The sequence below is a fragment of the Trachemys scripta genome, chromosome 3 (genome assembly GCF_013100865.1).
Source record: "Trachemys scripta elegans isolate TJP31775 chromosome 3, CAS_Tse_1.0, whole genome shotgun sequence".
NCBI classification, from domain to species: Eukaryota; Metazoa; Chordata; order Testudines; family Emydidae; genus Trachemys; species Trachemys scripta.
In genome coordinates, this window is record NC_048300.1 from 81551434 (window position 1) to 81578306 (window position 26873).

At 43.9% G+C, this 26873-nt stretch overlaps 2 protein-coding genes across 4 annotated transcripts in view; one reads left to right on the forward strand and one right to left on the reverse strand.

The window, feature by feature from the left end:
* Window positions 1–26873, reverse strand: part of LOC117874762 (centromere protein J-like) — a 67151-nt gene that overhangs the window by 32107 nt on the left and 8171 nt on the right. For 2 of the 3 annotated variants that reach the window (XM_034765224.1, XM_034765223.1), the window contains 6 exons: window positions 25962–26418; window positions 22028–22124; window positions 10897–11142; window positions 9757–9852; window positions 8312–8453; window positions 4390–4489 (listed from right to left, as the gene is read on the reverse strand). In XM_034765224.1, the coding sequence (XP_034621115.1) occupies window positions 4390–4489; window positions 8312–8453; window positions 9757–9852; window positions 10897–11142; window positions 22028–22124; window positions 25962–26396 (1116 nt within the window). In that variant the 5' untranslated portion in view covers window positions 26397–26418. Of the gene's footprint in view, window positions 1–4389; window positions 4490–8311; window positions 8454–9756; window positions 9853–10896; window positions 11143–22027; window positions 22125–25140; window positions 25474–25961; window positions 26419–26873 lie in introns of those variants that run through there. The other variant, XM_034765225.1, reaches the window with a different exon arrangement.
* Window positions 17033–18927, forward strand: GPR31 (G protein-coupled receptor 31). The gene has a single exon (XM_034765227.1). It carries the CDS (start codon window positions 17080–17082, stop codon window positions 18046–18048), a length of 969 nt encoding a protein of 322 aa, XP_034621118.1. The 5' UTR covers window positions 17033–17079; the 3' UTR covers window positions 18049–18927.

Below are 26873 nucleotides of genomic sequence, written 5' to 3' on the forward strand. Positions count from 1 at the left end.
CTTACGAGCACAGGTCCCACTGAAAGTCAATGGGACTTGTGTTCCTAAGTAATTTTGGAACTTTTGAAAATCCCTCTCAACATGCACAGAATTGAAAGACAGGAAACAAATAAAGGATATCATAGAAGGCAGAATGATAGACGAATGTAATGAATATAACTATGCATTACATACCAAATAATTCACCACTTCATTTTATTATTACATTTCCATGTAGAAAGAAATACTAAGATTTCCCAGAATTTCAGATTAAAGTGAACCATGGATGCCTGCTATTGTGCTGATGTGATCTGGCAAAAGCCTCCCAAAATTCTGAGAGGTGTTAGAATTCTCCTTTATTTAATTTCAGGCCAGTGAAATTTATTAACGTAAACACCTTTGCTTTTATGTCATATGGACAGAACTAAACGGTGTAGTGAAAAGGTTTATGGTATTAAGTAGTTTGAGTTCTATAAATCTAGATAATCTTTAAAAAAAAAGTTTTCTTACGTTACTTGTATTTTTATAGTAGTACCTGAATTGATTGAGGAATGTATACTGTATACTGTATCACCTTGAAGTTTCCAAATGTTATACATTCTATTCTGGTTTAGTGATATACAGTACAACGTTCTGGTTTGTGGTGATTATTTTGTCAATTCTGCAATGCTTACTGATAGATAAATTAATAGATAATATTTAAGAGGAGAAAATTGTTGTCTTAATAATCTGTTTATAAGGATAATTTTCCTTGAATTATATTAAAGTTGACCTTTTTCTGAAATCTCACACACCCAGGGATGAATTCCCAGCAAGTGGTCTCAGATTTTTTCTTCACTTGAGTTTTAATTGTATTTATTTGAACTGGAAAACCTAGCTGTAAACAATAGGTCAGCACTTGACAGTTTGCATAGTTGAAAATTACCAGGCTAAGGAGCCTTCTGATTAGAACGGGTCAGGAATATTGAGTGGGGAGAGAAAGGAGATTTTTTTGGTTGTTGAAAAAATGCCAATTTGTTGAAACCAAAACTTTTCACAGGAAGTAGTTGGATTCAATGCATTTTTCAATTCAAAAAAATTTTGTTTAAAAAAAAGATGTTGATATTTTCAAAATAAAAGTTTTCTTGTTTTCTGGTTCAAAACAATTTTTGCACAGAAATTTAGGCTAATTAGAGTAAAAAAAGTAAAATAAAATAAAAATGGTCAAAATCAAAATGACAGGTTTTGATTGACCCAAACAGAATTTATTTTCAATTCATAAACATTTTTGAGAGTCCAACTTTCTGTCCTGATTCAGACTGGGGAAAAAATGTTGCAATCTTGAAAACTGTCATTGGACAGGAGAACCATTTCCTGTCCAACTCTTCTTCTGATGCTTAACCAACCCTGTGAGAGATTTATAAGAACCTTCTAGATTCTGTATTGTGCTTATTACTAAACTAAGATAGTTTACTCTTTCTGTTAACCTCATGTCACATCTGTTCTAATGTGCAAGTGTACCCCATTATTGTTCAGATATCTGAATTGAACAAGAACTACACATGACACCATAAAAACTTTCAAACCCAAAATGTGTCCTTTAAGCGCTAAAAAGGCCATACACCCTCCATGCCACCGAAGACCCAAAGCTTGACAGAAACAATATGTTATGATGGGAAGCAAGAAGCAGAAAGCAGAAGCCTCCACATCCCTGTGTGCTGTGGAAGCAAGACTAGGGTTGTTTGTGGGTAGACAGCAGAATGGTGGCATGGACAATAGATCTTCAGACTGCACTGATCCACTGGACCACAAAACTGTGTGTGTACACAAGGAAAGAGATGCTGTACAGCAAGCTACAGCTGCTACTAGGGCCCATACACTGTACCAGCAGCTATGGCCTGAGTGAAAAGGTGACTCATATCCACTTCCAGCTCAGAGGAGGGAGAAATTCATCCTCCTTTACCTGTGCTTTGCACCCCAAGAGAGAGAGGAGTGAGGTCCAGTGGACTGAGTCTTGGACTAAGAGCCAGAAACGTCTGCGTTCTGGCTGTGATATTGATTTCCGCAGTGACCTTGGTCAGCCGCTTACCTTCTCTATCTGATTGTCCCAATTTGTAATACACTTAACTCACAAGAGTACTATATGGATCAATTAATATTTTTAAAGTTATCTGGGGGTGGAAACTACCACACAAAACCTAGAGAAACAAGACGAGTGAGGTAATATTCTTAACTGGACCAACTTCTGTTGATGAGAGAGACAAGCTTTCGCGCTACCTGAAGAAGAGCTCCGTGTAGCCCGAAAGCTTGTCTCTCTCATCAATAGAAGTTGGTCCAATAAAAGATATTACCTCACCCACCTTGCCTCTCTAATACCCTGGGACCGACATGGCTACAACTACACTGCAAATGCAAAAGTAAAGAATTTTTATTTTTAGGCGTCCTCGGTGCCTGCAGGGAAGTCTTATTCACGTCATTGCTATGAGTGAGAGCTGTCATGTGGTTCCAGACAGGCTATGGCCCTAAGTGCTCTATTATTCAGAAAGCACAGTGGCTTCACCCAGTGCAAAGGTTCACACATGATAATACAAGCAAAGGATTCAATAAGAAACCTAACTGGGCCACCAGAAGCCTAGTCTACAGTACTGGCTTTAGGTGACTGCAAATGAATCATAGCTAGCCCCCAGAGAGGATATGAGAACAACCAGCAGCAGCTGTGGGGCTTCTCCTTTAGCTCAAGTGGTAGAGGCCTGTGTGTTTGGAGTTAAAAGAAAGGGGTCTGGTTCAACTCCTTAGATTTACGTATTTTCTGTAACAATTTTTTCTGATGTCCACACTTATTAATCATATTACACTAGGCTAACAGTTTCAAACTTGAATGCCTAAAGTTAAAGCACTTAAATCCATAATGAGGCACCTATATTAGTAGTCTGATTTCAGTTGTTGAGGCGCTGGGCTTCTGACTGACTTTGGATTTTTCAGCGTCTCTGAAAATCAGCCACTAATTTAGGTGCCTATATATGGATTTAAGTGCCTAATTTTAGGCACCCAAGTTGGAAAATTTTGGCCCTAATTTCTACTACTATTTCACATTTTATTCAGTAGCACTTACATACTAGCTATCCCTTATGCAAATGGAAGTACTAAATGACACGCAACAACTTATTTCCTTCTGTGTTATCTCTAGTGTTACTAAATATGGTACTGGAAAAAAGAAGAACAGCCCCTAAGGATGAGATAAGTTTGCCTGCAGCTAAGGCAAGTATGACTGTTTTGTGTAATATCATATAGAAAGGAAGATAATGTATCAGTTTGAGTTTGTGCGTTACTTTGTTGGTGGACAAAGAGGAAACAGGAATCGATTGCTCTGGGTTTCCAAACGTTTGATACTGAATTGTATGTCTTCCAGGTCAGTAAATATAGCAAGGTGGCAGAGCTGGTAGACAGGATTGAAGATAAAATGCAGGTCTCAGTCATCCCAATTTCAAGTGGACAAAAGCCACTGCTACATTTGACACTAAGGGCCAGATTTTCAAGAGTGCTCAGCACCCAGTGGCTCCCGTTGTGACACTCATCCAGTGTGCTGAGCACTGTTGAAAATCTGGCTCCATCCACATTGTACCCTTGCTGTCAGTCTCAGCAGAAAGGACTTAACGAGCCTTGGAAAATGATGTGTCTTCTCACCCCCATTCCCACATAGCTCATCCAGATCAGATTTGGAGTTCAATGTCAATAAGGCATGTGAGAAGTCTGGACTGTTAGTGTCCAAGACATACCTGTTCTGTGAATTATTTGAAGATCTGTCTTCAGGGCAGCCAAATCAGAACATGTCACCAGGATTAAGGGTTTGATGCTGCCCAAGGTGCTGAGCACTCTGGCCCCAGTTCAGCAAAGCACTTAAGCACATGCTGCTCTTTAAGCATGTGAGCAATCTCACTGATTAAGCACATGGGATTACTCATGTGCTTAGTTTGCAGGATTGGGACCAGCATGCTCAGCACTGGGCAGAATGAAACACTAAATTCACATTAGAAAAGACAAAAAGCAGAGGGACATGATTATCAAACACCACCAGTTTTAGGATAGGGAACGGTGACCAATGGAATAACAGAGCCATCCTGAGATTTAATTTAGTTTAAATAAACTGGAGGAGGCTAGAATATAGGCCATGAAGTACTTAGATGAGTAGGATACTGTGAATATTAAACAGCCCACAAAATGTCAGCAATATCATAGGCAAACAGTGCATTTCTGGGGACACAACTTTAATTTGTGGAACCTAGTCTAGGCCTCTCTAGCATTTTTAACAGGTGAGGGGAGAAATTCACCCTTGTGCAAAGAGCCAGAACAAGGCCCATGTACCACTTAAGCCCATAGGGACTTGTAGAAACAAGCTGAACAGTTTCATCAATACAGCCAATAACACAGTACCTGCTGGTGGTTTTCTGTTATTTGAGAATCTACTTTAAGTTGTTCTTCAACAAATTCTTCAAAAGTCTTCTGTCTTACACCAATTCCTGGTCTGATTGGTCTAGGCAAAGAATAAGATGGCATCAAATGTAATGACTTCCCAGCTATTTTTGTTTATAATTGTAGTACAGCTGACCTCTACTTCCGATTTCAAAGATAATCTGCATTTTTTAAAAAGGGGAGGTGACAGAGCAATGAATGGAGCATAACCTGGCACCTATTAGGGCCAGGACATAGGAACCCATGCCTAGTGCGTGGAGCCAGGGTCAAAAGCCAGGAACCAGAACCGAGGGTTAGAGCTGGAGTCAGGAAAGGGAGCAGGACAGGTCTGGAGTAAGGTCTGTCGTAACAGTCAACCAGTGATCCACCTCGTAGAAGAGACAGCTTCCTGGAACTCTCTCCATGCTTAAATAGTGCTCCTCCTGGACCAATCAGAGGTAACAGGGACACTGCTAACTGAGGCGTCCATGGATGGCAGTTCCTGTGGTGCCTAGTCTCCCATGGTTTACAGTGCATTGATCATGGCTCTACCATAGCTGCCAGAGAGTAGCAGGGCAGCATTGGTCATCTGGAGCCCTACAAACCAGGGTTCTGGCCCTCTGGATCCTTACAGGACCCACCTTTCACTTTGAAAATATCCTGTGTGAGCCTGAATATATATTTTACAGCCAGAGAGATAGCAAATTTCTCCTAAACACTGGGAAATGGAAAATACCTAAAGGAAAAATAAATCTCAAAAGCAGGACTATTTTCCAACCCTGCACAGCCTGCTTATTCCAAGCACTTGTCCCAGACCCGCACCAGCTCCAGCAGAGAATAACGCAGTGAGAGGGAGAAGTCTGAAATACTTGGTGAAAAAAGCGACATTTCACAGCATGCCCTTACTTTGTCAGAGGAGAAAAAATGTCTGTAATGCATTGGAAGGCCAAATGGAAGTCTCTGAATAACAGACCAGGGTAGTGAAGCAGAGGTAAACCTTTCAGTATTATACTGGGGATGTATCTAAAAGCTTATTTAAAAGGTCTCTGAAGTCTCAGGGAAAGCAAATCTTGAAAACATCATAAGATGTGAAAATACAAGCATGCTGAGAGACACATATGGAAATATTTTTGGAGGGTCTTCTTAATTTGCTTTAGAAAAGCATCTCAGTATTTATCATTACTTCCTCCTTCCGGGTGGATGATCCTTGCTTGCTGATGACATTATTGCCTGATCTGGAGCTCTCTGAAGCTCAATGAAGAGTAAAATTATGGCTATAATTGTTGCTAATGCTCAAGAGATGTCTTGAGGCACCAGGTGACTTTTTATGCATAGGCTTAATCACTTGGGGAAGCTAAGGGCTGCATTTTCAAAGGGCCTCAAACTGGCTTTCACTTGTTTGCATGAAACTTTGCACTTGCAGACACCATTTCAAGCACTAATTCCCGTGTGTGAAAGTTGATACATTCTAACACGTACGCAAGAATGGGTTTTGCACTTGTACATGCTACCACCTGTGTGTGCAGGTGCTAGTGCTCGAAAAGCGTGTGTGCAGGTGTTTGTATATGCAAAAATGGAGGGTGCTTTTGCAAAAATTAGCCCTAGTCTTCTTGCCCACAGGGGTCAGCTTTTTTCTTCCTTGTTTCCTGCTGCCCTGCTTCTTTGTAAACTATGCATAGTTGCTAATATTTAAAAGTTGTTTCTGGAATAATTAGGGTTGCCCCAGGGAAGGAGTGAGTGAAAGAAAGTGTGCGTGAGAAGTATCTGTGTATGTAGTGTGCATCTCAGTGTTGCCAATATTGGTATTTTTTCTTAAAGCTTCAGCTCCAGGAGTCCTCTGATTTTGTGAGAATCTCAGCTCTCATTTTAAAAAAAAACAGTTTTCTAGCCCTCAAGACTGCAGAGAAGAGGTGGAAGATTTGAACCCGAAATTCAGAAGGCAAATGAAAGAACCCCAAAATTATCATTTTAAAAATCTCATTCTGGGGTGTGCGAGGCTGACTCATTATTATTATTTTTAAACACTTGTGGTTGGCAATCCTGAATCTTGGGGAATTCTAGGTTATTTAATATGAATGTTTCCCAGTGACAAGGTGTAAGGGTGCTTTGACACGAAAGGGGTTATCTTGGTCCTCACTATCGCATAGCTGAGCTAGGCAAGATTATGCAAGAAAAGAGGAAGCTACTGCAAAGGAGGCTGTTATAGGGGGGAAGGGTGCATCCTGTTCCCTTTCTCTTTAGTTACATAAAATTTTATATAGGCAAAACCCATGTGTGACAGTCTTTTAGATGGCATTAAATATGGTCTTAGCTGTCCTTTGTGGGGAGGAAAAGAGAAAAGGTTGGTTGAGATGATCTTGAGCAGTTCTTGTAGCTGAAGTCTGGTCCAGTTTCCTTTAAGGCAAAACAAGGCAAAAGCACATGAAAGGGGTGAGAAAGGAACAGTAAAGATAGGAAATGCAGCTTCTGCCTCTGGGGCTGATTTTCACTTACAACCTTGCTGCTAGAGAAACACAGGCCCAGCACAGTCAGATCAGCCACTCGAACACCTGGCAAACTTTTACCAGCATCAGGTGTTTAACTGTGCTTTTAGCTGTCCTTCACAGCAGTGTAACAAAAGGTGGAGCTGTCCCGGCTGGCCAGTCTTATTAGGTAAAAGGCAAAAGGAGAGAGATAGGAAAGAGGAGAAATAAGGGAGGGTGGGGGGAAGTAAGTAAGAAAGACATTCGGGAGGGGGTGACAGCAGGTTCACATCCCAAGTGTTGGTCAGGATTTAGCCAAAGCCAGTGGAAGCAGCAATGCCATCTGGTTCCCTCTCTTTAACTGGGTCTGGTGAGGATGCCTTTGCAGATGAGAATGACAAAGGCCCAGCAGTGTTGTGGTGGGTCCCGGGATCCCTAGATCTGACAGGGCGGTAACCCCAATGGTAGAGCTTGCTTCTTACAACCCAGGTATCCCATTGTTACTTTCAGTGATGCTCAGATGGGCAATATCAGACAATGGGTGACAATTATCATTAACCAATCAAAACACATGTTGGTGATTTCAACTGCAAACATTTCCTTCCATTTCTAGAATCATTCAGCTCAGTCATGCCAGCCAGTGACTTTAGCTTTAAAGACCCTTTATCCCAGTTCTTTAATGTAAACAGTCCAATTTGTACCAGTCTTGGTCTCCATCTTTTACTTTTACAATCAATTGTATATAATAGGCTAAATTGGACTTCGATTACCTGGGCAACTTAGAAAACAAAGCTCTCTGTACAACAGTCCTCTCCTCTCCCAGCTGTCCTAAACTGAAAAGGCCTCTCGGGGGGTTATTACCCAGTAGTTTGTGCTGATCTGTTCTGGTATGTTTGGAAACCCTGTGAAAGGGATATGAAGAGGCCCATCACTGGGACTTTATTTTCTTTCTCTGGCTGGTTAGCCTGCACACCCACTTACACCGGTGTGCTCAGGGTGTCTGGCCCCCTCCCAGCACACCTCCTCCATTTGACTTTTTTTCTAGGAGGTGATTGAATGTTGTCATCGGTGTTTCTGCTCTGGAGCTGGCAGCCCTATCAAGGAGCCATGGATCTGTCCCACCTTCACCCATGCACACAAGCTAATCTCATAATAGGGAAAGGAGCTTTGTCTGTGATACCCATTGATATGCTAGCATTTGCAATTTACTGTATGCAGGGGCGCTGGAACAATTTTTATAGTGGAGGTGCTGAGAGCCATTGAACCAAACTGTAAACCCTGTATTTAGAAACTACTTCAAGCCAGGGGGTGTGGCAGCACCCCAAGCACCCCTAGTTCCAGCACCTAGGACTTTATGTGTATAAAAGTGAGGAAAACTAGTAACTGTTCACTGACAGTTTTATCTATGTCATTGTAAATGACAAACTAAACCCTTTCCTCACCTGTCTTCCAGGTTTCTAGTCCTTGCGTCCATCCTTATGCCAAAAGGGGAAAGGGGAATCTGTTCATCAGTTTGCTCTCCCTCTTCTTCTTTAATGGCAGGCAGAGTATTAGGACAAGCCTCTTCCTTTAGTGGGCTTTCATCTAAACAGCAGTAAGGAGGGACATAAGAAGAAAGCCTTGACATTTTTCAAGTTTTCTATAACTTCTAAGATTTTTTAATGTTTGAAAATGCTTCCTGGAATATTTTAAACTTAACTAGACAGAAGAATGAGACTCACAAAAGACCACAAGAATCTCTAATCCCTAAATCTAATGATTACAAAGAAGGAAAGTGAAAATGAATTCATTTATGCCCGTTCAATGTATAAAACTGAAATTAACTGGCTAGTAAGTGTATTGCACAGCATTGCTATCTGCTGGATAGAATTAAACCTGCTCACGTGTGTCTGTTTATGTCACCTACTAAATGGATACAAAAAGAGCTGCATGTCATTTTTGTAATAGGAGGTTTTGTCACAAAAATGTGCCAACCCCTCACACTCTCCAAACTGAACCAACTGGCAAGACTCACTACAACTGGTAGGTTGTCACTTTGATAAAAGCCTAATACTAGTGTCAACCAATGGAGAACTACTTCTTTAGTTCAAATCACAGAATTCTGTGGTCTGGGAGCAGAAGAGCCTATGTTTGATCCTTCATGTTTCACAAATATGACATTGCTGGCAACTCGTGTCCACTCTTTGCAGCACAAATACAGCAAGCGCTACTGAAGCCCTGTGGAGACATCTTGATTTTCCCCTCCAACAGACATCCCAACCCCCAATGCCAAGCCAAGCTACTCCAGCTTTGCACAGGGGAGAGTATTTTGCTCCTAGAGAAAAAGCATCTGCAAGTGTTTAATGGAGGTTAACAACTAGTTTCATTTAGCTTGAATGACCTAATGTAGGTGATTTACCAAGAATCAGATTCACCATGTAGAGAGATGTAAGTTACTCCTCCTTGGGATCAGCTGTAGTTTAGTTTATGGCTGGCACACTCCAGAGGAAGTAAACAGAGCAATGCTAATTTATGCCAGATGGAGATACAGCCCAAATTGTTTAAGTGGCATGTTCAAGGTCACACAGCAAGTTAAGTAGCAGAACTGGAACTAGAACCAAGCTCTCCTGGCTTCCAAGCCTGTGCCCGATGCACTGAGCCATGCTGTGTCCCTTGCCTTTCTATAGTGCCTGCCTAACTCTGCAAACAGTGCCAAGATGAGCTCTCTGATATATGAGTTGCTCTAGCTCTAAAATTTTGAAACTAAGAGGAAGAATAATATGCATAATGCGCAGTGTACTGGAGAAAGAAAATACTCTTCATAACCCCTCCCAAAACACACTTAGCATGTTTCCTCTTTCTCTTACAGGAACTCAATACATTGCTCAGATCTGTTCCTGTAAATCACCTTTGCTGGCTGTGATTTCCTCTTCTTGAGCATCTTGTCTGGAAAGTTTTCTTGTGGGGCTTCCAGCACTTTGAGATAATGACTCGATCTCTTTCCCTATAGTCAGAGAAACACCTTTTTTTTTTTTAGTTTATATACATTTTGACACTTGTTAGTTTTCAAGTCTAGGGCCTAACAAAACACACCCATCGTAATTTCGACTAGGCCCCAGTTCAGCGAAGTACTTAAGCATATGCCTAACCAGTCATGTTTAAAGTCAGGCACTGGCTTAAATACCCTGCTGAATGGGTCCCTTGGTGTCTCCCACTGTAAAAGGAAACCATACCATTGTCTGTAGCTGGTCTTGATATGCAATAAACTTAAAGGAAGCTAGGACAAAGGTCTGATTTACATTTTCTCCCCTTGGCATTTAATTGCCTTCACCATTTGCACTTTTTTGCATCCCTTCCATAATAAATTCTCCCTGCTTTACCCTGGTTTCTCATTTCTTGTTCTTGCTATCACTTTCTTTGACCACTTTGGCTTTGCTTCCTTCTCACTCCTCATTTTCTTATAAAGCAGTTTCTCAACTACCAGTCTGTGGACTGGCACCAGTCCCTGAGATCTCCCTGAAGTTTAGGAAGGCAGCAAGTCAGTCTCTGTTATCAAAAAGGTTGAGAAATACTGTTGAGGATGAGTACAGCACAGTGTGATACGGGGGAAAAAAAGCCAGACTGGAGCTTCCATCACAGTCCTTTTAAGGCAGGACCACGTGCCTCTGTGAAAACACGGAGAGTGCTAACACAGAGACTTCCTCCTTAGCTAAGCAGACGCATCTATCACCTTTGGAAGCCATATCACTTAGTTCCTTCTTATCGTCTCTCCCCTGGAAACCACCATGTTCCCTACACTCTATGACTCAACTTTTTTATTTTAGTCTAACATTTATTTCTGTTCCATCCACATCAAGAAGCCTCTGATTACTTGGTTAGCACTGGAAATAGCATGGCCACCATCTCCAACTAGTGGGGAAATGAGTTTAAAACTTTATTTCAAAGTTTTTAAAACAAAAAAATCATCAAAAATCATATAGATTTTAGCTTTCATGATTTGCACAATGTCCTTGGGTGCAGATTTCCAGTGCCTTGGTTAATTCCCCACCTGGATTTGGAGGTTGCAGGTGCTCCCCTAAGGTTTCTGAGCAGCTATTGTTGGGTGAGGACGCTGGGGAACGTCTCTGAAGGGAAGTCTGCGTTATTGATGGACTGGTTTGTAAATGTCCGTGGTTCTGGACTGGTGAAGAGTTTTCCAAAGGGAGCTGGACAGGAAACAAAGTGGCAGGAAATCTTGGAACTGTTGGCACCATGGCAACGAGCTGGGAAGGGGTGCTGGGATAGACTGAAAAGCCTGCGATAACAAACAAAGGAGAAAGGTCAGTCTGGTATAGAACCAGTTCTGACCCAGAATACTCCTGCTAAACAGGCATTGTACTAAAATACTCATTTTTTCATGTTTACCGGTGTTTACATGTTCAGCCAAAATGCTAAAATAATCAATCTTGTTATAAGATTTATTTTTAATGTTTAAACCAGGCCTACCACAACCACCAGTTACAGGCCCATAATTATTAAACACCACATAGATCAGAGAATAACTCAGCTGACACATTGTCATTTAAAGGGTCCTCACAAAGTACCCCCAAGCAAAGAAAATCAGGTGCCCTCCATCTCTTCTAGGCCAGCTCGTCAGGCAAAAATGTGACTAAACAGAAAGGCCTTGCAATGGCTCCCAAAGGGGAACTAAGGCATTCTCAGTGCAGTGATGGAAGTGAGGGGGCCTTCCCAAAGAGCACCCAGACACCAGAAATACAGAGTAGGGACTGTCAGTATGAACACTTCTAGTGTCAGGGTAGAGCACCTGGAGAGAAGAGGTTTCTAGACATTCTAGATATAACTTTAATACCGCTCTGAAATATTTAATTTTGAAGGGACTATGCCTCCTAATGAGATACATCAAATAATAAAGGTTTCAGAGTAGCAGCCGTGTTAGTCTGTATCCGCAAAAAGAAGAACAGGAGTACTTGTGGCACCTTAGAGACTAACAAATTTATTAGAGCATAAGCTTTCGTGGACTACAGCCCACTTCTTCTAAGGTGCCACAAGTACTCCTGTTCTTCTTTTATCAAATAATAAATTAAATCTATTCCATACTGGCTAACAGCTCCAACTAGATGACCAGGCCAATCTCATCTTTCCTTGCTGGGCCCCACTGAATACTGGACTTGAACTCAAGGTTCTGAATTGTTAGGAGGTTTTACCTGCAATGCTGTCCTCTGCCACCAGGGACTATAGCTCTAACTACTAGACAGAGTCCCTGTGCCAGGAACCTAGCTCCCTGTTCTTTGCCTCTCTGATTGCACAGCAGGGAAACAAAGGAACAGCAGCTAACAAGGAGGCAGAGAAAGCAAGCAAGCAGAGGCACCAGGTCAAACCTGACTTGTTTTGTAGATCTCTTGGAGATTTAAAATTCATGCCCAGTATGAAGACAGCATACGACAGGCCATCACTAGGGGGGTGCGAGGCCCTGGATGGAGGTGATGAATCCGTCACTTCCAGGACCGACTGCTCCGGCCAATCGCACCGGCCCGAGGGCCCCCCCAAAGCGCGAGGCCCAGAGCAGTCACCCCAATTTGCCATACCCAAGGGACAGCTCTGACTGCAGAATTAGGGCTGCTAACTTTCTAATCGCACAAAACCAAACACCCTTGCCCTGCCCCTGCCCCGAGGCTCTGCCTCTACCCTGCCCTTTCTCTGAGACCCTGTCCCTGCTTGCACCATCCCCGCTCTCTCCGTTGTTCACTCTCCCCCACCCTCAATACTTTCACCGGGTTGGGGTGCGGGAGGGGGGCGAGGGCTCCTACTGGGGGTGCCGGCTCTGGGGTGGGACCAGGGATGAGGGGTTTGGGGTGCGGGAGAGGACTCCAGGCTGGGGCAGGGGGTTGGGGAGTGGGGTGTATCGGCTCTGGGTTGGGAGTGCGGGCTCCAGGTGAGGCTAGAAATGAGGGGTTCAGGGTGTGGGAGATGGCTCCAGGCTGGGGCAGAAGGTTAGGGTGCGAGAGGGGGTGGGGGTTTGGGGTTCCAGCGGCACTTACGATGGCTCCCAGGAAGCGGCTTCTAGGTCCCTGCAGCCCCTAGATGCATGGGTGGCCAGGGAGCCTCCATGCACTGCCCTCGCGTCTGCAGGTGCTGCCCCCGCAGCTCCCATTGGTCGCGGTTCCTGGCCAATGGGAACTGCGGAGACGGCACTGGGGGAGGGAGCAGCGCACAGAGCCTCCCTGGCCGCCCATGAGTCTAGGGGCTGCAGGAACCTGGCAGACGCTTCCAGGAGCCGTGTGGAGCTAGGGCAGGCAGGGAGCCTGCCTTAGCCCTGGGCCTCCACTGCACCATCGACCCGACTTTTAATGGCCCAGTCGGCGGTGCCAACTGGAGCCACCAGCGTCCCTTTTCGACCAGGTGTTCCGGTCAAAAACCAGACGCCTGGCAACTCTATGCAGAATGTATCTGGTCTATAGGGTAAAAGGTCTATCATGCTGTCCCAGTTGTGTCATTTGTGCACCAATGGAATCAGCAATAATTGGTCATGAGACTGAAAAAAAATGTATTTTAATATAAAGATAATATATGACATTATGTTAGCTAAGGAGAGGGGTTAAGACCTTCCTCTTACAGGCAATGGCTAGAACTGCCTGTTACCCTCAAAGTCTGGTCCTGCCCCATCTGATTCAGCACACTAGTAATCCCCCAGAGTAAATTGCATTTCATATACAATGTAAAGCTAAATTCCAACCACCCTGAGATTTTTGGCTCACATACACTGATTTCCATATGGAAAGTGTTCTTAACAGATGGCTTGGACTGGCCACACAGACAGCTGCATGCTCTTTGCTCAGACCGTGCTCTGAAAGTCATGACTTAGAATTATAGAAGATTAGGGTGGGAAGAGACCTCAGGAGGTCATCTAGTCCAACCCCCTGCTCAAAGCAGGACCAATCCCCAACTAAATCATCACAGTCAGGGCTTTGTCAAGCCAAGCCTTAAAAACCTCTTAAGGATGGAGATTCCACCACCTCCCTAGGTAACCCATTCCAGTGCTTCACCACCCTCCTAGTGAAATAGTGTTTCCTAATATCCAACCTAGACCTCCCCCACTGCAACTTGAGACCATTGCTTCTTGTTCTGTCATCTGCCACCACTGAAAACAGCCGAGCTCCATCCTCTTTGGAACCCCCCTTCAGGTAGCTGAAGGCTGCTATCAAATCCCCCCTCACTCTTTGTTTCTGCAGACTAAATAACCCCAGTTCCCTCAGCCTCTCCTTGTAAGTAATTCGCCCTAACCCCCTGATCATTTTCATTGCCCTCCAATTTGTCCACATTCTTTCTGTAGTGGGGGGCCCAAAACTGGACACAATACTCCAGATGTGGCCTCACCAGTGCCAAATAGAGGGGAATAATCACTTCCCTCAATCTGCTGGCAATGCTCCTACTAATGCAGCCCAATATGCCATTAGCCTTCTTGGCAACAAGGGCACACTGCTGACTCATATCCAGCTTCTCATTCACTGTACTCCACAGGTCCTTTTCTGCAGAATTGCTGCTTAGCCAGTCGGTCCCCAGACTGTAGCAGTGCATGGGACTCTGCACTTGTCCTTGTTGAACCTCATCAGATTTCTTTTGGCCCAATCCTCCAATTTGTCTAGGTCACTCTGGACCCTATCCCTACCCTCCAGCGTATCTACCTCTCCCCCCAGCTTAGTGTCATCCGCGAACTTGCTGAGGGTGCAATCCATCCCATCGTCCAGATAATTAATAAAAATGTTGAACAAAACTGGCCTCAGGTCCGATCCCTGGGGCACTTCTCTTGATACTGGCTGCCAACTAGACATCGAGCCATTGATCACTACCCGTTGCGCCTGACAATCTAGCCAGCTTTCTTTCCACCTTCTAGTCCATTCATCCAATCCATACTTTTTTAACTTGCTGGCAAAAATACCGAGGACTTGCCTTCCTCGTAGACAGATGCAGTGCATCTTCCTCTAAACTGCAACTTCTCAGATTCCTTCTCTCTTCTCGGTCATTACCGAAACCTCAGCTAGCTGCCTACTGCAGCCACTGGCACTTAGAATCAGAGAAGATCAGGGTTGGAAGAGACCTCAGGAGGTCATCTAGTCCAACCCCCTGCTCAAAGCAGGACCAACACCAACTAAATTCTTCCTCACCTCACCCATCTGTCTCTTCTATGCTGTTGCACCCCTCACAAACCATTCCTGACAGCTACACTTAACTCCTGTGCACACTCCCAACTTGGAGCCTTCTTCTTCCACACTTGGAGCAGACTCTCAGAAGAGGGACACTGCTCACCTATGGCACCTCGTGTGGGTATTGTGAGGCATGGGGACAGATTCTGCCCCCCAAAACAGCCCTTTTAAGCAACTGCAACAGCATGAAAGGTCTGCAATACCCCTCTAAGAAATTATCCCAGCACAGGGCCAAGAGCCCTTCACCACCCTCACACACATCCCTGGCGTAGGGGCATGGCTAGGAGCAGATCAGGAGTGGGGATGGCTAGAGCACTTTGTGCTCCAGTTACTCTAGGCTGCAGCAAAGCCCACAGCAAAGGCCACCCTGGGGCTTCTCTAACTTGTACCTGGGGCTGCACCAGCCCCTGGAGCACCCCAGAATTAGGGAAGACACCTCTGCATCTCCCCACCTGTTCTACATTTTCCAGGAATTCACAGCTTTTCCCTTGGATTTCTGGGTGGCTCCTGTTAGTCTTTAAGGTGCCACCAGACTCCTTGTTGTTTTTGTAGATACAGACTAACACGGCTACCCCTTGATACTGGGTGGCTCCTGGATTCCTAGATAGGCGCTCGCCAATCACAGGCTCCTTCTGCAAACAGCCAGGGAAAGAGCAACTGGCATTTGGCTGACTCTCTCCCTGTGAAGCACCAATCAAGTGTGCTTCCCACTGCTACCCTCTGAAGGGCTTGGAGAAAGCAGTCAGTCCTGTGGAGAAAGCTGAGCAATTCTAGGAGAAGAAGCATAGCTTCCAACTTTCCCTGGGGGTGCTCAACCCCCACTCAACCCTAGGCCCCGCCCCCACTGCACCCCTTCCCCCAGTCCCCCACCCCTGCCCCACATCTTCCCACCACTGCTCCGCCCCCATCCTGCCTCTTCCCACCCAGTCCCACCTCTCTCCTGAGCAAGCCCCATTCCTGCTTCTTCCCCTCCCTCCCAGCGCCTTCTGCACGCCATGGAACAGCTGATCCGCGACGGGCAGGAGGCACTGGGAGGGAAGGGAAGGAGTTGATTGGCAGGGCTGCTGGCGGACGGGAGGTGCTTGGGGGAGGGGAGCTTGGCCCTGGCGTTCCCACAGAGTTGGCGCCTATGAGGAGAAGGGTACTGAAGAAAAAACCACAACAGATAGAGTGTGTGTGTGTACGTACGTACGTACACAGAGAGAAAAGAGTCAGAGAGAGAAGAAGTGTCATTTGGGTTAAAAAAAAAAATGTTCAATGACTTTCAGTTCCAGAAACTGGAGTCATTTTAAGCACACTGGGGAAGAAATCATGTGACATTATGTTACTGCATTTCCAGTATATTCTCTGGGAACGGCAGTGTAATTAGTGTCACTTAATCCAGTGCTAGTGACTCGTTAGTAACGAGACTTGAAGTACCATTGTTCAGACATGCAGAAACATGTCACCCCCCTCTTTTTTTAGCTGCATAGAAGTGGTAGACATTAAAATGGAATCATCTCTCTTATTGGGATACTGATTTTCTCAATAAATCGCCATATTTTCTTTTCCCTAAAAAGGATGGCAATATAATAGTGACATGTTTGTACCATGGAAGACTAAATAACACTTAACACTTTTCTGGGGTTTTACATCTGTAAAGCATAAATAGAGCCAGATCATACAAGGAGCTAAGCATCCTCAACTCACATTGTTTCACTGGGAGTTGAATGCTCAGTGCTTCACAGGAGGTGCAGATTCAGGCCAAGATTTCATGTCCGGGAAACCATTCTGTATGTGGTTTTGTGTACACACATCTATAGGTATGTATAAATATACACACATACGTAGTACACTTTACATTTTATTTAATGATGCTTAATAGTGTTTACTTTTGACCTCCTGATGCTGATGGTATACTTCCTTCTCTGAGAAATGCAGAAGTAATTACAGTATTAGGAGGAAAAGAAACCCTTTTTTTTGGGGCTTTAAAGTGTAACACGATCCAGAGGGGTTTCAGTTTTTCAGTCCTTTTGAGGAGCCAGCAGAAAATGACAAGTTCTAACTGCTCGGTTTACAATGAGCCTGTGGAAATAGCCATGCACATCCTACTAATTTTGGAATTTGGGCTGGGACTCACAAGCAATGCTATTGCTTTTTGGACGTTCTACTTCCGTTTGAAAATTTGGAAGTCACACGCTGTCTACTTGCTCAACCTGGTTATTGCAGACGTCTTGCTGAACATTTGCCTGCCGTTTCGACTGGTGCTTGCTCTCAGGTTTAGCATTATAGAGACATGGGATTATAGAGAGCGACTCTGTTCAGTAATACTCTTCGCACTCTCTCTTTCCCAAGCAGTCTCCATCGCATTTCTCACTGCTGTGGCTCTGGATCGCTATTTCCGGGTGGTCCACCCTAACAATAAAACCAGCTCGCTCACAGCCAGGAATGCTAAAGTCATTGCTTGCTTGGTTTGGCTTTTAGCAATTGGATTGACTGTTGAGATCCTGGTTGCTCCTCGACCCAAAAACTCCACGGAGTGCCGCAGTTTCACCCTACAAGGAGAAGCCAACTTCTACAGCATCTGGCATGTCATCGTATTCTTTTTGGAGTTTCTCATTCCCTTTGGCCTCATTTTGTTTTGCACAGTTGGCATCATCCGGAAGCTGAAGAAGAGCCCCCGTGATTTGAGCAGTCAACCTAAGCTGCGGAAAGCTATGTTGTTAGTGATTGCAGTAGTGGTGGTGTTCGGAATTTGCTTCCTGCCTAGCGTGTTGGGCAGAGTGCTTGTGTATATTCTCCAAAGCTTTGAAAGTTGTGCAGCTTTTCGTTTTGCTGTGAATGTATTTGATGTTACTATCTGCTGGACCTATCTCAACAGTGCTTTGGACCCCATCGTGTACTGCTTCTCAAGTCCGACTTTTCGAAGTTCCTATAGAAAGATCTTTAATTCTCTAAGGGTGAGAAGAAATGAAGTGGAACCCCAGAGCTTGGACATTTCCAAAGATTCTGAAAGTTGAAGCCATTGGAAAGATTCTGATAATCTCTAATGTATATGTCAGGTTGGAAAGGAAACTCCCCCCCCCCGGCCCCATTACCAAATGGAGGGTCTGTCAGAACTCAGCCGTTCTAAATCCTTTCATTCCATTGGGCTGGAATTCTAGTTAAACAAGTCAAAAACCTAGATGTAACGTTAGATGATGTATATCAGCGTAGCTCCATTGACTTAAGTGGAGATATGCCAATTTATGCCAGCAGAGGATCTGATTATTTCTTTTTACAAAATCTACAGTCTAAGGGCCCCGATCTTGCTCCCACTAAAGTTGATAGTAAACTCCTACTGACTCCAGTGGAAGTAGGGGATGCTGTCTTAAATCAGTTTAAAATTGTGATATATACAAAAGCCAAATAGATTCTCCAACCCTTAAAATTATTTTCTTATACTTAGCTGTACCTAATATAAAGATTAACATGAATGAAGCTTTACAAGCAGTTGTTCCTTATATGTTGACTGAAACTTGAATTTAGATTATAAATAATTCTGTCCAAACTACCCATGTTCTGTTTCTTCATGTACATGTGAGGCACTATTGTAAAAATAAAACAGGGATAGAGCAGGGGTGGGCAAACTACGGCCCACGAGCTGTCTTAAGCTGGTCCGCAAGCTCCCGCTGGGAAGCGAGGTCTGGGGCTTGCCCCACTCCAGTGCTCCAGCTGGGGCGCTGGGTTGGGGGCCACACCATGCAGCTCGGCCACGGCTCCAGCACTCTGGCCGGGGTGCAGGGTTGGGGCTGCAGCACATAGCTCCTGGAAGCAGCCGCATGGCCCTGCTCCAGCTCCTACGCGCTCCAATGGGAGCTGCAGGGGCAGTGCCTGCGGATGGGGCAGTGTGCAGAGCTGCCTGGCCGTACCTCCGCGTAGGAGCTGGAGAAGGGACGTGCCACTGCTTCCGGGAGCTGCTTGAGGTAAGCGCTGCTCAGGGCCTGCACCCATGAGCCTCTCCTCATGCCCCAACCCCCTGCCCCAGCCTTGATTCCCCCTCCCGCTCTCCAAACCCCTTGATCCCAACCCAGAGCACCATCCTACACCCCAAACCTCTCATCCCCAGCCCCCACCCCAGAGCCCGCACTCCCAGCTGGAAACTGCACCCCTTCCTGTACCCCTGCCCCAACCCTGATCCCCCTCCGGCCCTCTGAACCACTCGGTCCCAGTCCAGAGCACCCTCCTACACCCCAAACTCCTCATCCCCACCCCCACCCAAGAGCCCACCCCCAACCAGAGCCTTCACCCCCTCCTGCACCCCAACCCCAATTTTGTGAGCATTCATGGCCCACCATACAATTTCTATTCCCGGATGTGGCAGTCAGGCCAAAAAGTTTGCCCATCACAGGGATAGAGGGACTTAATTATCTTTTGTCAAGAATGTTTCCTATACATAGTACAGCAGGAGTGGGGGAAGTGAAACTGAAAAAGATTTACACCTTTGATTGCAAAATGCTCCCTCTGTGAACCAATGAAGCTTTGCAATTCACTCATTCTATTATCTAGTGGAACAATATCTTGGGTCTAGTGAGAAATGCAGAGGTGTGGACCATATTTTACCAAGAATCATTATGAATTGCACATATTATTTCCTGACGGTCTAATTTTTAAGTCAAGTTTTTATTTCTTTACCAATCATTATTTCTGCATTATAGAAATATAAAAAGATAGCAGCGTGAAGGTCCATTTAACACCTAGTCCCCTACAATCACAGAAGATGGACCATGCAAGAGACACCCATAACATCCTTAAGGATCATCGGTCGCTGCTGAATGCTCTAACCAAGACCTATGCAGTGTAGTTATAGCTGTTTCGGTACCAGGATATTTGAGAGACAAGGTGGGTGAGGTAATATCTTTTACTGGACCATTCAAGAGCTCTGTTGAATCCATGATTTTTAGTGATTAACAGAGTTATGACCCTGGATTTATGGATTATTACAAATCTATAATCCACTAACCCCCTTTTTGTCCTATGACTGCAAAGGTGTTAACAGGCCACTCTACCTTGATTGGTCCCTTAGAATATGAGCTAGCTACTTATGCTAACCAATCTGTTCCACCTTGTATTTAGCTGTAACGCTCTCAGTATCTTTCCCAGAGCTGAAGAAGAGCTCTGTGTGGCTTGAAAGCTTGTCTCTCTCACCAAAAGAAGTTGGTCCAATAAAAGATATTACCTCACCTTAGCCAAGACCTGCTTGACTCAAGTCTGAGTCAGGGCATGCAGGTTGTCCACTGGAATCTAGGTTTCCCTCTCTCTCTCTCTCTCTCTCTCTCTCTCTCACACACACACACACACACACACACACACACAGTGAAAAACCAGTTCTGAGCTATACAAGAGTAAAAAAGTATCAAATGTTGAGTTATATTTTCCACCAGAACTCAGGGATTTAAAGAGTCAAAACCTGTTTGTTCCAGCACTTCCCCACTACCAAAGCCACCACATTGCAGTCTGAAGCTAGTCCCATAATTTTACACCCTGACATCCCTACTCAAAAACACACCATGGTAACCCACAGATACGCAAAGAATTCTGTACTGCTTCATACTATACTATATATGAGGGACACAAATGGAACATGATTTTCTTTACAATGACTGCACTGCCTGTATTTTTTGCGAACGGAAGGAGGTGGGGGAAGATGGAAGGACATGCATGCCTGGTGTTGGAAAAAGCCTGTGTCACTAAAAGGATGGAGAAATCATTTAACAGCAGTTTAACCACATAAAATATGACCCTGTCCAAAATTAGTGACATTTGCATCGTAAGTGCTGGTTGAACAGTTTAAAGCTACTTGTGAGCTCTGCAATCCTAAGCATTTTGCCAAACCTATTCAGAATTGTGATAGAAGACCTTTTCTAAGGGATGCAGGTGATCCATGATTACAACATTGCAGGAATCATTGTTCATGGGTTCTTGATGAACTAGAGTTTAGCCTAGCATACGTTATGGCATGTCCCACAGCTGCAGACCACCAGCAGTGGAAAGTTTGTCCTCAAGGCATCTCAGCAGCACAAGATACTTGCAATCCCCAAATTGGGTAATGTAGCCCAGAAAGTGGAGAAGGGAGGCCAGGATGCCAGAGCAATGTACAGATGTACATACCGCAGGCAATGTCTGCCAGTGGGGCACTGTGAAGCCCTGTCCAAAGGAAAAAACTGTTCCCCCCGTGGTGGAACACCTCCAGGAGAGAACCAATTCAAAGATCCTTTGGCTTTTCTGTGCCTCATTCTCTACTTCCCCCTGCTTGCACTCATGCAGAGGGACCCTGCAAAACCAGACTCGGTGCAGTGGGTGAAGTTCCCAGCTGGTCCCTCACATATCCAGTCTCACTTGCACTGTGGAACCACACCCATTCCAAAGTTGGGAAGGGGGCAAGGAAATCCCTGCAGAGGATGGATTCTCCTTTTCTTATCCGCTATGCTGATGACATTTTCTGGCACTGCTACCATTAAGGAGGAAGCTGTTCTGGAAGTTATATTATAATCTTGTATTGTGGGGAAGAGACTGAATTACCAGCACTAGAAGCCCTGTCTGCTGAATCCCTTCCCTTCCCCTTCTCATCTAGTTTTGATATAATGAGAAAGAAGATATTTTAGGTTTTAGCAGTGCCTCCCACTACACTAAAATTTATTACAACACTAATGAATTTTAATCTAAACTTTAGTCGACACACGTACATGAATGTCTGTGAGTATTAAACAGAAATGCACTTTTACACATGAAATGTCTGTAGGAAATACTTAAAGTCAAAGAAAAGTTTTCTGGAGTTACCATTTTTGTGGTGTGAATAAAATATTTTAGTACAACTCTCAGATGAAGATCCTTCTACTGCCTCCGACCAACCCCATATCATAGCTTGAATTTATTCTGGGAACTACAGCATTTCATTGTAGGAATGTGAACAGCTGCCACGTACAGTACTGAGTTCTTAGGAGGAAATCCCGGTAGTACCTGGGTTATAGTATGTGATGATTTTCTGTTGTTCAGTTACCAGCCTTTGCAGCTGCTCCATCTGTTCCATCATCACAATTTCCTGCTGCCCTGGGCTCTGTAAATAGCACCAACAAAATGAATTAAAATATGCTCATCTCTCCCTTTTAACAGGAAGGAATCTTTCTTTTCGGAGTCTAGTTTTGAGGTGTTTGGTTTTTTTAAAAGGTGATTCCATTGTTTTATTCCAATAAAAAGAGAGTGTATTTGTATTTAAATATTTTTTTGCAGATATAACGCTCAAAGAAAACAGCAGTGTGATAAGTTAGAGCCTTGCAGCGGGATTGGGAGCCCATGGGTCCTGCAGGACCCGCTGGCATAATTCTGGGAGCAGATAAACTGTACTTTATTGCGGGAGGGATTGGGTGGGCAAAAAAAAGCAACATCCAAAAAAAAAACCAGACCGCAGTAATTTGTGGCTAAACGCTATATCTCTCATCAGTTTGTCATAAATAGAATTTCAGCAATGAAAAGCAAGTTTTTCTTTTTTTTTAAATAAAGGTTCTAATACTTAAATTTAAATGAGGGATAGAAAGAGATTTCATGTCCATTATAACAGGAGTTGAAGTATTTTTACATGGTTTAAGCAAGATTTTTTTAATTCTTTTAATGGTAAAAATTGTGTCTGAATTCCGCATACATATATATATATCCGCATATAAAAATTGTGTTTGAATTCTGCATATATATATCCACATATATATATCTGCATATAAAAAAAATAAAAAAATGGTCAGTTTATATATATGTATACATATATATAAACTGACCATTTTTTGATTTTTTTTAGTGACGCGGGGAATTTGTCTTTCTTGCGGGATTTGTGGGATCTAAGGGTTTTGCGGGTGGGAGTGGGATAAAAATGCAAGCAACTATGTGGGACCCGGTGGGAGTTGGTATTGCAGGGCAGGATGGGAGCCAAGATTTTAAAAATAGTCCTGCACACGGCTCTGTGCTAGGGTATCAGAATCAGGAAGTGAAACTGACCATTTTTTCACTGTCCAACTTGAGTGAAATTCTAAATGTAAATTAACCACATAAATGATGAAAAGTAGAGTTTTTAAATTCTTTCACTTGCAATAGTCTATGATACTGTTAGTAACGTATATGGAAAAAAAATTAAACACAATTTTAATCTTGACAGTATTTCCCAAGCTTTGATGTCTTATTGCAGTTTTTACAATCAAATCACACATAGTTAAAAACATATTCAAGAGTGAATTATTTCATAGTGTTATTCAGTATTATTGCTGGTAGAAAAATACACACGTTTAAAAAACAATGAAATTTTTCCAGAACATTTTTCTTTGAAAATTTAGACCACTCTATAAGCCAGTCAAAAAGCAGTAAAACATTTCTGCAAAACAATTTCCTTGAAATTTCAAGTGTTTTAAACATTTCAACCAGCTCTATTAGAATAAGCTATATCAGTAGAGTGAAACACGTTTGCTGGCAGATTTCTGAGCTATGTCAATAGTTCATGACCTGATTTGCAGAGGTACTGAGCACATACAACTCTCACAAAAGCCAATGGGATTTGTAGGTGTCTCCGTAAACCTGGGTTCTATTCTCAGCTCTGCCGCTGACCTGCTGAGTGACGTTGGCCAAGTCACTTCACTTCTCTGTCCCATTTGCCCTTCTATTTAGACTCTGAGCTGGTCAGGGCAGAGACTGTCTCTTACTACATATATGCATAATGCTTAGCACAATAAGGCTGTGATTCACTTAGGGCATCTAAGTGCCATAGTAAGATAGATAGATAGCCATGTTCCACTCTTTCCACATGCTGAAAATGCCTTACCTGCTTGGCACTCTGTGAATTTGGGCTGGGTGGGGGTCATAGAAGAAGAGAGAGAACAGGTAGAAAGGAGAGATTTAAGAGTGCCCCTAAAATGTCAGGACTTTCAGCACTCTACAGCTGTTAGTGTCACAGTCATAGGCACTTCAAGCATTAAACTATTATGGAATAGAACAGGTCAGGCGCTATCCTTCTATCCCCAACACAACTCCCTACCTCCATAGAACTCCTGGTCCAGAGAAACAGAGACCCAAATCTGCCCCAAATTAAAATGCTGCTACTAAACTGTCCACTGCTCCTTCTAGTCATTCTCTCCTTCTTTCTCTCTCCTTCACTTGTGCACTCCCCATTCACCTTGTTTGTCTCCTTCCCATCTCTCCCCTTCTGCTTTTTGGCTGTTCCCCTCACTGCCCTGCTTCCTCTGTCCTCTCTGTTGAACAAAACCTCCAGCCCCTAGCAGTGCAGGAATGAGTTAAGCCTTGCGGAGTGGAGAGGGAATGGCTCATAACCTAGCAGAGAAAAAGCAATATTCTAGTCTTTGTGGCACCTTAGAGACTAACAAATTTATTTGGGCATAAGCTTTCGTGGGTTCTAGCCCATGAAAGCTTATGCCCAAATAAATTTGTTAGTCTCTAAGGTGCCACAAGGACTCCTCGTTGTTGTTGCTGATACAGACTAACCTGGCTACCACTCTGAAACCTGATTCTAGTCTTTGTGCATAACCCCTATCCTCCCTCCATTACACCACCCCTTCAATTTGTCCTCCTTGCCTTTCATCTTTGCTTAGACTGCAAACTCTTTGGGGTAGGGGCCATGTCTTCTTTACATTCTGTGAAGGCCTAACTCATTTCAGGAATTAAACAAACAGTAATAATGTGACTGTATTATTTCTGCATCTGGTATTTCCCTAGCAGCCTGACTGAGAGCATTATCTTCATTCTCCTGCTGCCCCTTCTGGCCTCTCTGGGGAAGCACCATACACAGAAGCCACTCAAACATGTTCTTTCTCTGTAGGAGTCTCTAGCAAAAGCATTTCAGAAAGTCAGAGGCAAGGGCCTACAGGAAAATCTAGGATCTCCAGGACCCTATGCCAGATTTTAACTGCCTGACAATAAACTGAAGATAAGTTTACACCTCACAGAAAATGTTGCAGACCATCTACACGGCAACCTAACCTTAAATAACTAAGCCCCAGCAAACTCCATTTTCCTGCTAGACATAGTCTTCAAGTAGGGCCTTGTTCACAATAGCACTTTTCCCAACATTGGTCTATTACCAGGCATTTCCCAGGTGTGGCAGTAGTAAAATAAAGTCTGTGCCTCGTCAGCACCACTGCTTCTGTCATTGCTATCTCTAGTTGCGCTGCACAATGGTGGGGAAAGTGCTGAAGATTCCCAGTGTAGACGTACCCTACATTTCAGATAAGCAGTTGCCTATTATAGGGGGTGTCCATAGTGCAGTTTTATTTGGTAGTTAGAAACCCAGTGCAGCAGGCTGCTTTGGTGCAGGAAACAGTGCAGAGCTACTCTTGTCCAGCTGTCTGTCTGCCCCTAAAAGAAGAAAAAAGAGAAAAGGGACAGTCAAAAGGGAAGAGAAGGAGGTGTCGGAGAAAAACAGAGGAAAAAGACACAAAAGTTGAGAAAAGAAAAAAGGCATAGGAAGAAGACAGAGAATAGTGATCACTGAAAAAAACAAAACGCCCAACTTTGGTTTTCCATATCATTGTCACATACATGATATTGTGCTACCAAAGTCTGGAATTCTTCCTAAAGGAGGGAAGTGGAGAGGAATAAACATCAAAATGACAGGAACAAGGGGTGAACAAACTGATTTGTTCTTGGAAAAAGGAATTTGCTACTACAAAGTATCATAACAAAGCAGCATTTTATTGCCTTGATGGCTTTAAAACAGCATAATCAGACACAGGGTCACACTCCACATCCTGGCATTGCCACTAAAGCCTCTCCGTTGCAGACACAAAAATTAGCAGACTTGTTCCTTCTTAGGACAATGCATTAGATGTTATTTGTGCAGTCTTCAAAAACCGGGCGTGATCATACTCCATTGAAATGCAACGAATGCTTAAAGCAAACCCACCTGTTCCATGTTTCTGTAGCATGCGGGTTCCTGACTTATCTGAGGAGCAGGAGCAGCAGCAACAGGACTGAGTGTTTCCAAGTCACTACTTTTACTGCCCTGGACAATTCCAGTCTGAGTTATGCTGGATGCCAACAAATGAGGAAAAAGAGCAGAGCTGGCCAAATAATTGAGTTGTTTTGCATCCTGAAAAGCTTGGCCATGGAACCTGTTATCTGATGAGCTGCCATTACTGCCCATCATACTGCTGTCAGCAGAGTAGCAGAAAGGTGTAAACTGCTCATTGAATGAGCCATTTGTGCTGTTTATCTGGCCCGGGGGCAAAAAGCACATGGCCTTCTCAGTGATTTTGCTAGGAGATGGCACCAGTCTTGCTGGATCATTGGCAGTCCACTCAGCCATATGGTCTTCATCTTTGAGAGTATCTGCTTCCATATCCCGCTTTCTGAAATCCAACCTATGGACATACAGTGAATGCAGTTGAAAATAAACATGCAGTGCTAAAGCGATGGCCCGAGTGGATCCTACTGACTGCCTCCATTTTTTTTTAAATCCCAGAGCTTTTTTTCAGGCTGAAGGCAAAGGCTCTTCCATCCATAATAACTGTCAAAATATAATATTATGCAGTCAGGAAACACGCAATAAAACAAAAACAAAATCCCACATTTCTACCACTTGGAGTGTCCTGCCTGCCAACTACTCACTATTAAGTTCTAAAGTGTCACACAGATGGGAAGCAGATATAAAGGTATATTGCAAAAAATATACTTTTCAACACCAAAAACATCCTTCAGAAGTGAGCTGATTAGTCCCTTAGCTTCACCGTAAGCCTTTAGGATCAGAAAAATCTGCTTAGTGGCCAAACACCACAGAAGAAACATAGAGAACAGAAGATGATTATGCAAAAAATGC

Bases quoted from the DNA above. Each gene is read 5' to 3' on its own strand.
- GPR31 (XM_034765227.1), top strand. From the start codon at position 17,080: ATGACAAGTTCTAACTGCTCGGTTTACAATGAGCCTGTGGAAATAGCC.